The sequence below is a fragment of the Myotis brandtii genome, unplaced genomic scaffold (assembly GCF_000412655.1).
Source record: "Myotis brandtii unplaced genomic scaffold, ASM41265v1 scaffold29, whole genome shotgun sequence".
In the NCBI taxonomy this organism is placed as follows: domain Eukaryota; kingdom Metazoa; phylum Chordata; class Mammalia; order Chiroptera; family Vespertilionidae; genus Myotis; species Myotis brandtii.
In genome coordinates, this window is record NW_005361075.1 from 1,703,110 (window position 1) to 1,712,522 (window position 9,413).

Below are 9,413 nucleotides of genomic sequence, written 5' to 3' on the forward strand. Positions count from 1 at the left end.
CTAAGTGCCAGGCACTATAAATACGTTGTTTATTATCTATGAGGCATGTTTCCCATTTTATGGATGAGAGGATGGGTTGAAGGGTTCGGAGGGTTAGTTGACCTGCTCAAGACTGCACACCTAGTTAGTGGCAACAGGTGGGATTTGAACATAGGCCTGTTTGTTGCACTCAGTGGGGAAGAATTTAAGTTAGGGCTGAAAAGTAGCATTTTGTATTTGAAAACACTGCTTTGAGAAGGGGCTCATAGGTTTCACCATTCTGCCAAAAGGGTCCCCAGCACCAAAAAAGCTACAAACATTTTTGAAGACTGGGACTAATTATGAGAAAACAGAACAGGCTCTGTCCTGGTGGAGGCAAGCACATGTCTGGGCAGCAAACGGAGCAGAGGTGAATCTTGACCTAGGTTTGGAAGGCTATAGGCTATAATAGATTTCCCCCTTGGTATGTGTACATGGGGTCAAGTGCACATGGAGGAATACTAATGACAATAATAACAAATATATGTGCAGCTCTTGACAACTTACCAAGCAACATTTCTAATTTACAGGTGAAGCAAATGAGTTTCAGAGAGGGACTTGCTCCAGGTTTGCAGAGCTGGTAAGGGCAGGTTGTGCATTTGAACCCAGGCCCTCAGGTTCCAAATTCTGTGGAGTGAGAAAACAGGCGATGGGTTGTCTTGTCTGGAGCAGGGAGGCCACCGGCAGGCTGGTGAGATGGAAGGGAAGTGGGTGGGGGACCTGGAAGGTGGGGCCAGGCAGGGCCTCTGATGCAGGAGGCCCTGGGGCACCCATTCAGGTTCTCCTGGAGGGGAGTGTGTTGGGATCCAGTTACCTGTGCCCTCCGAATGACTTCTGTAGGTGTGTTTAGTGACATGCTCAGCAAGTGTGAGAAGGATGGGCCGGTGCCAAAGGCCAAGCCCAGAAATGTTTCAGATTTTTCCTTTATGCCCCTGCAACCAAGCCCTGCTGCTCCAGCACATATAAGAGACCCAGGCTAGCGCTGAGGCATTCACCGGCCTGACCCCTCTTGCTTCTCTCTGACAGCTCAGAGCTCACTCTCCTCTCTCCAGCCATGATCTCCAGACAGCAGTGTGTCCGAGGCGGGTCCCAGGGCTTTAGCTGTGGCTCGGCCATCGTCGGTGGGGGCAAGAGGGTTGCTTTCAGCTCGGCCTCCATGTCTGGGGGTGCAGGCCGTTGCTCCTCTGGGGGCTTTGGCAGCAGGAGCCTCTACAACCTCGGGGGAAACAAGAGCATCTCCATGAGCATGGCCGGATGCCGGCAAAGTGGCGGCTTTGGGGCTGGGGGAGGTTTTGGGGCTGGTGGCTTTGGTGCTGGTTTCGGCGCTGGCAGCTTTGGTGGTGGATTCGGAGGCTCGTTTGGTGGACGGGGTGGTCCTGGCTTCCCCGTCTGCCCCGCTGGGGGGATTCAGGAGGTCACCATCAATCAGAGCCTGCTGACCCCACTCCATGTGGAGATCGACCCCGAGATCCAGAAGGTCCGGACTGAGGAGCGAGAGCAGATCAAGACCCTCAACAACAAGTTTGCCTCCTTCATTGACAAGGTGAGCATCCCCTTGGCCAGATAAAGTGGCAGAAGCCAGGGTTCCTAGAGTCCCGGCATCTCAGGCCTGATCCTGCCATGGGAAACCACTGAACTACTTGGGCCTCCATTTTCCAGCTGTTGGAGGGGAGTCAGTGTTCTGAGTCTCTTGTTTCATGGCAGGTGGGTTGTCAAAGTAGCTCAACACTTGGAGTTTTCTAGATGTGCTGTGTGATACTTGGGAAATCATTCAACTTTTCTGGGTCCAATTGCCCCAGCTATAAAGTGGGTTCATTGTTTCCCTCCTTTTTCTCAGATTTTGGTTTTAAAATAACACAGTTAATAATTTAATAATTAACTAACAATTGTAGTTCATACAATAATTTAACTGTCGGCACGTCTGTTGTAACAGAAGAAAACTGGGCTGGTTTCTCAAATAAAAAAGAGGTTGACTTCAATGGCAGAATCTAGGTCCCCTCCTGACTCTGGGAAAAATTGCTTATCTGGGTCTGTTTAAAGAGATGAGAGGATGGGTCTCTCCTGTTCTTTTTGTAGTCCAACTTCCTTTTGCATACAAGGTTAGAGATTCAAGTCCTCAAACTCAATTACAGTTAAGTATGATGGGCGATAGCAAGCAGATTAGCCTCAGAGAGTTGAGGCATCCAATGACTAATAACTGAATGGATAAGTGTAGCACACTCAGTCAAGGATGCCCTGGGTCTCCATGCTTCAAAGTCTTAGTCCGCTTAGCGGTATGAGGCAAGAATGAACAATCTTGGAGTAGATTGTGTGGGATTGTTTGCTCTCCTTGCTAGTTTGAATAAACCAATAGTAGCTTAAAGAGGCTTTTTTGCAACTCTAGGGCATACAGATATAATAGCAAGACCAAAGGTTTGGTGCTTGTTTCATCTCACCTTTTTGGTTCAAATTGTGATCAGTTGCCCCTCTCTGCTTTTATTTCAATTCTGAAGCACATAACGTGGAAAAGTCATGCTAAGCTGCTACCTTGATTTATTTGTCTAGATCTTTTCATAGAAAAAGGGAAAGCTCTGGAAAGTCCCCTTGCAGAATTGAATCTAGCTGAGACTCAGAATATGTCTAGGGCCTTGATCTTAGTTAAGTATCCTCAGCTGTACATACATTCACAGGGACATACCAAGTGCATTCATGAGTAAGTGTTTTTAAAAAATCTGCAGTGAATTTATCATTCCTTTGGTATGGGTCTGAATCACTTTGAATGCAAGCACTCAGACTATAGGTGTATCCCCTAATTTTGTTTTATTTTATTATTTCATAGAGGTTCAGTGTTCTTAGCAATTCATCCCAGGGCCCCTGAATCCCTATACAGGAAGTTGTTCTTGCTACATGGTCAGGCTCTGCTGCTCTGTCTGTGCTCTGTTCTTCACAACCCACTGGGACCATTTGTTGCCAGGAGCTCACAAGTGGGGATCACCATGTTGACCCAGTGATGGTTCCTGGAGTTGCAACATGATGGCCCTACTTGAATGGCTCTTGGGCCCCCTGTTTGACTTGGATTGAAGGGGTCGGTGTTGGCTATGGCCAACTCTCCTGTCGAAGCTTCAGGCCCTCATTTTGTACCTTTTTGAAACACAGGTGCGATTCCTAGAGCAACAGAATAAGGTCCTGGAGACCAAGTGGAACCTCCTCCAGCAGCAGACGACCACCACATCCACCAAAAACCTGGAGCCCTTCTTTGAGGCCTACCTCAGTGCCCTCAGGAAGCAGCTGGATTCTTTGGTCAATGACAAAGGACGCCTGCAGTCTGAGCTGAAGACCATGCAGGACAGCGTGGAGGACTTCAAGACCAAGTACGTGGGGGAAGAAAGAGGGGATGCCATCTCACAAGTCTGCCCGGCCATGTCCCAGGCTTCCTGGGCTCCTTTCCAGTCATTTAGAATCCCAGGCTCTGAAGATATCCCAAAGGTGTCAGGAAGGTCCTCTAGTCTACTCCCCTGTATCGCCACGGTTACATTTTAATGGGGTAAGGTCTAGTAATCCTAAATTCCCAAATATAAGATGAATGATACATTCAGAGAGCTGGGCTTGCCATATACAAACAAGATTAGTTCAAACAGATGAAAAATACAATACCATGATCAGAAGAATATAGGTTGTAGAGACAGATGGATTTGGATTAAATACTGATTCTTTCACTTGCTGTGTGATCTTGAGTAAGCTTCTTAACCTCTCTGAACCTCAGTTTCCTCATATTTAAATGGGGATAATAGTCCTACCTTATATGTTGAGAATAAATAAAATTAAATGAGGTAGCAATGGACATATAATGAACATTCAATCCATAGTAGCTCTTATTATTATGCTGACTCATTATGGGGTGCAGCTGAGAAGATACCAACACACTCTCTCAGTTCACTCTCACATGAAACAAAGAGAACTTCTATGGAAATAAAATCAAGCAGATCATTGCTGTTTTTCCCCTCATATCTTATTTCTTGAAAACAGTCTTTTTAAAGTTTGGTTTTCACTTCTCTGAATAAAACTGGTTCTAGACTGGTACCTCATGCCTGGTCATTAGTCAATAAATGTAGGTTGAATGAATATTTGTATGAAATGGGGAAATGTAGCCAATTAGCTGGATATTTCCAAATAGATGTTTGAAAGGAGTAGCAGGTTGTTGAGAAAAACTAGCTCACTGTGGGGTTTCTGTCTTTTCCTTCCCATCTCCACCCCAGGTATGAAGAGGAGATCAACAAACGCACAGCTGCTGAGAATGACTTTGTGGTACTCAAGAAGGTAGGGGATAAAGGAGGCTGGAAAAGTGCAGTGAGCACACCCTTCCCTCGGGAGTGGTCTTTGGCTGGAATCATGGGGTTGGTCCATCTCTGCCTCATCTCCACCACATTTGATACTATCCAGATCTAACTGAAACAGGTCCTAAGGAATTAAGACTGGGAAAAAACCCTGTTTAAATAATTAACATCCATGTCTGCAGATGGCTTTAGAGGCAGAATATGTCAAATGGCTTCGTTCCTCACTACCTCACCTGGTGCTGAGAAGCCTTTCTGTGTCACTTAACATCTTCTGCCTCCTGTTATAATTACTGTAGTGCATCTCTTCTCCCCACTCTTCCTCTGTAGGATGTGGATGCTGCCTACATGAACAAGGTGGAGTTGGAGGCCAAGGTGGATGCCCTTAATGATGAGATCAACTTCCTGAGGGTCCTCTATGCTGCGGTGAGGACTCCATTGCCCCCTCTATTCAGGGAAGGGAATCCTCCATCTATGAGGCTGCTGGTTGGAGTTCACAGTTCTTTGAAAGGACTCTAACTCTCTACTTCAGGGAGGTGGGTTCTCAGCAAGGTCATGGATAGAAAGAGGTAATGTGAGAGGTTCTTAAAACCAGATGTCTTAGAAGAGGTGATTAGATCTAAAGATTGCATGGGATAGAATTTATTGCCATTTAGCGTTTCTCTAGTGAAATGAATCTATTCCATTTTCTTTCATCCAATGAACTTGCTGCCCACTGACATGGATTGGCTGATAGTCCCTGGGGAGCAGTAAGGACTCCAAACATTGCTTTTCTGTCTTGAAATGTCACAACCACTTGATTTATACATAGAAACTTGCTCTACCACATTGGGAATGCTGACTCTACTTCCATCTGAGCCTGTGGCATGGCCATTTCTGTGACGACAGCAGATTTCTGGTCTCAGATAAGGGAAGGCTCTCCAGGGTGCCTGATGTGAGACATTTTCACTGTAGGAGCTGTCCCAGATGCAGAGCCACGTCAGTGACACTTCCGTGGTCCTGTCCATGGACAACAACCGCTGCCTGGACCTGGACAGCATCATCGCTGAAGTCAAGGCCCAATATGAGGAGATCGCTCAGAAGAGCAAGGCCGAGGCTGAGGCCCTGTACCAGAGCAAGGTGGGTCCTAAAGATTTCTCAGGAGTTGGGAGTGGCTTCTGGGGCTTTGCTTTTGATGTCTGTGAGTAGGCGATTATCAGCTCGAGTCCAAAAGAAGTCAGAGATGAACTGATTCTTTGAGGTCTGATTTGAGATTATGTGACATTTTGTTTTATTCCTTCCACCTGTGGCAATTCTTGCTGGGATGACTTGAGAATAGACCCTACTCAAACACCTCTGACCCATGGTTCCCTGTGTCTCTTGGATCTTAGTTCCAGCAGCTCCAGACCTCAGTTGACCAATATGGCGACAACCTGAAGAACACCAAGAGTGAGATTGCAGAGCTCAACAGGATGATCCAGAGGCTGCGGTCTGAGATTGAGAACGTCAAGAAGCAGGTAAGTGTCACCTCCTTCCAGCTGCAGTACAGGGCCGGGGCCTAACAGATGTCTCCACAGGAAATGAGCAGATAAGGCATCAGGCCAGAAGATACTGAGCTTGTCTGCAGGGGATTTGTAGCTCTTTACATAAGCCATACCCAGATCTTCTCAGCAGCCTCCTAGTTAACATGACATGCCACCTCAGGAAATTAGATTTCTTGGCTCTTTTTTATTGGTTTTTGCTCTTTAACCAGTCTGGTGGGGGCATTGGTGGGCCCTGGCTGGAGTGGATGAAATGCATAAGAAGGTGCATCAGGGAAGGTGGGGAGAAGGACAGACAAACCCTGACATGTTAAGTCCAGAAAACAGGAGAGGGGACAGATGTAGAGGTCTTGACAGCAGGACACTGACGACTGTCTGTCTCATGCCCTTGTCTACAGTGTCAGACTCTGCAGGCCTCCGTGGCTGATGCTGAGCAGCGTGGGGACCTGGCCCTGAAAGATGCCTACAACAAGCGCGCAGAGCTGGAGGCTGCACTGAAGAAGGCCAAGGAGGAGCTAACCCGGATGCTGCGGGAGTATCAGGAGCTCATGAGTGTGAAGCTGGCCCTGGACATTGAGATTGCCACCTACCGCAAGCTGCTGGAGGGCGAGGAGTGCCGGTGAGGAGGGGAAGGCAGGGTGGGAACATGAGGAATGGAGAGGTCTGGGGCCATGGCAGGTCCGGGGCACTTCTGTGGGGCCACCTGCTTCAATGCTGCTCTGGTGCATTATGAACAAGCACAGTATTAGACAATAGGTTCAGAGTCAGGCCTTAAATGTGTCTTCTTAACTATGGGAAAGATGTTCTACACCTGCTTATTGAATGAAGTGTGGCTCTGGGCTCTGCTGTGGCTCATTGCTCTTTCTCTCTCCCACAGAATGTCTGGAGAATGCCAGAATGCTGTGAGCATCTGTAAGTACCTTTGTTTCCTGCCGTGCCCATTTGTTCACCCTGGTTGGAGCTGCAACTCTTGGTTGCCCGCATTGTTGGAATAACCGTGTCCTTTGCTTCTCTCCCACAGCCGTGGTTGGTGGTGCTGCCAGCGCAGGAGGCATTGGTGGAGGATTAGGAAGCTGCTCTGGGTTTGGCCTGGGCGGTGGCTTTGGCTCTGGCTCTGGAAGCGGCTATGGGTTTGGTGCTTCCAGCAGCAAGATCATCTCTTCCACCACCCTGACCAAGAGATCCCACCGATAGAGGAGATGAGGTCCCTGCAGCCCCCTGAGCCCAGCTGGGCCCAGTCTTGGTGTCTCTGTGCTTCCTTCATCTCCACCTTCATGCTACCTTTCTGGGACTCATCTTACCAGTGTCACCTCAGTGCCAGGGTATGGACTCTGCCCTTTTGGAGTTTGGTAGTTTCTTCTCAATGTGGGCTTGGTGCCTTATCTGGAATGGGAAGGTTGTCAGCCGACTCTTCACCCCACATGGACAGAGGAGAACACAACCACACGCTTCATCTTCAGAATAATTGGGATCATAGATGTGCCCTCCCAGCCCAGTGCCATCTCCTACCAGATCCCAGATATCTCTCTACATCAGGACCAACTCCTCCATCACTTGGCAGCAACTGGCCCTGCAAGGTCAGGACAAGAACCACCCAGTGTCCCATCCAGCTCTTCTCCTTCCTTCTATCCATCTATGGGTGAATTTTCAATAAAATGCTTTTGTCATTCACTCTGAGCAATAGTTCTTGTTCATTAGGAAGAAGTCTCCCGAATTCAGGTGAAAGTGAAGGAAGCTGGGGCTTGAGGGGTCTGTCTGTGTAGATCAAGGTCATCAGTTAATTTTTCGGGTTTCTCCTTTTAAAATACTCAGATTATTGAGGGAGAAGTGTATGGAGCCTGAAGGCTGCATCCGGAATACAGGCACAGGCCCAAAACAATCAACAATTATACAAAGATAAACCATTGTAGGGAATCAGGGCTGGGCCATCTCAGTGCTGAGCCTGCAGTGAACCTGGAGGGAAGGGGTCCAAATCTGGGAGGTGTGGGGTGTAGGAATGGTATGAAGAAAGGCAGTCAGGAGTCTCTACTGAATATGGAATAATTGGGTGTTTACACTCAGTCTATCTAACAAGGCCTCCCTAGTTATAAAATTCCATGTGTGGGCCTAAATCCCACCAGACCAGCAAGGCTTTCAGAAACTTGTTCTAAGAATCAACATGGTCATGGTTGTTGGGTGGAGGAGTGAAAGCTTGTCCTCTTCACAGAGCTTTTGTGCTGTGCCCCCTTCTCCAGCTCCTCAGGTGACTGTGTGATGATGCAAGAGTGGGGGGTGGGGGGCAAGCAGTAGAGGGTGAATCTGCCTGATGGGTAAGCCCTGGAGATTCCTGTTGGTAAAAGGCAGAATGGGGGTGAGGGCACTCAGAGGTGGAGGTTTGGGCATAGCTTTTGTGGACACCCTGTTTCTATATTGGACCAATTCCAGGATACCTGGAGCAGCATAATCTTCCCTTCACTCGAGAAAGACTGCATAGCTCCCCATGTGCAGTCTGACACTCATTCCCTTGGTCACCCAATTGGTGCCTCACATCTTTGACTTCTGGGGCATTCATTCAGACTCCAATCCCTCCAGCGTAGTGCCCATGGGGCCCTGATTGTGTGCACATAGAAGGCACACAGTTTGCTCAGGGCCCGTCCTTGCCCAAGGGGCCTTCACACAGACCTGGAGGTAGGCTCAGGGCAGCAGGGGTGGAGCAGCAAAGGGTTAATCTGGGCTCCCAGGCTGAAGCCTTTTGCCAGGAGCAGCCACTCCCTGGGCAGGACTCCTTGGTTCTTCAAAAACCCTGCCCTAATCTCCTCATTGTCTCAGGGGCTCACCCCAAGTGTCAGAACAGGAAGTTTTTGACTTCTTCCCACCACTGCACCCCTCCCCTGGGAAAATGCTGAACTGGCTCTTTTCTGAGTTTCTGGGGTGCCTACAAGGAGAGGAGTCAGGGGTTGGAACAAAGGGAGAAGCTTCTCAAGTTCACCCACCAGGAAGTTGCAGGTTGTGATGGACCACATTGAGAGGTCAGGGGTGGTGGTGGTGGTAGTTGTTGGGCAGGTTAATGAATTAGTCATGTCCTCTGAGCAAGTGAAGAATGAGAGAAACCACCCCTAGTGCCATCGCTAGGTTTTATATTTGTAGGCATGTGGCTATGTGAGTGTTTTTTATTTATTTATACAATGAGCAAGCGAAGATTGAGAGAAACCACCCCTAATGCCATTGCTAGGTCTCTAGGTTTTATATTTGTAGGTATGTGGCTATGTGAGTGTTTTTTATTTATTTATACAAGAAGATTCCTATTTTACAAAAAAGAGAAATAACATTCATGTTGTTCTCTATTTCCATAGTTCAAGGCAGTGGATCCTGGCCATGAGCCATAGGTTTGAAACTGGGTGGCTAATTGAAGGGAATTATTTGGGGAGAAAATCCACTTCTGAGATAATTGTTTTCTCTATTTCCACAGTCCAAGGCAGTGGATCCTGGTCATGAGCCATAGGTTTGAAACTGGGTGGCTAATTGAATGGAATTATTTGGGGAGAAAATCCACTTCTGAGATAATTGGTGCCACCCTTCCCTCAGA

The 9,413-nt window shown here is 48.0% G+C and overlaps 1 protein-coding gene across 1 annotated transcript; it reads left to right on the forward strand.

The window, feature by feature from the left end:
• The first annotated feature begins 998 nt into the window (after positions 1-998).
• Positions 999-7,519, forward strand: KRT4 (keratin 4, type II). The gene is made up of 9 exons (XM_005869210.2): positions 999-1,561; positions 3,154-3,368; positions 4,254-4,314; positions 4,659-4,754; positions 5,283-5,447; positions 5,699-5,824; positions 6,247-6,467; positions 6,726-6,760; positions 6,870-7,519. Exons 1-9 carry the CDS (start codon positions 1,073-1,075, stop codon positions 7,040-7,042), a joined length of 1,581 nt encoding a protein of 526 aa, XP_005869272.2. The 5' UTR covers positions 999-1,072; the 3' UTR covers positions 7,043-7,519.
• Positions 7,520-9,413: the final 1,894 nt, after the last annotated feature.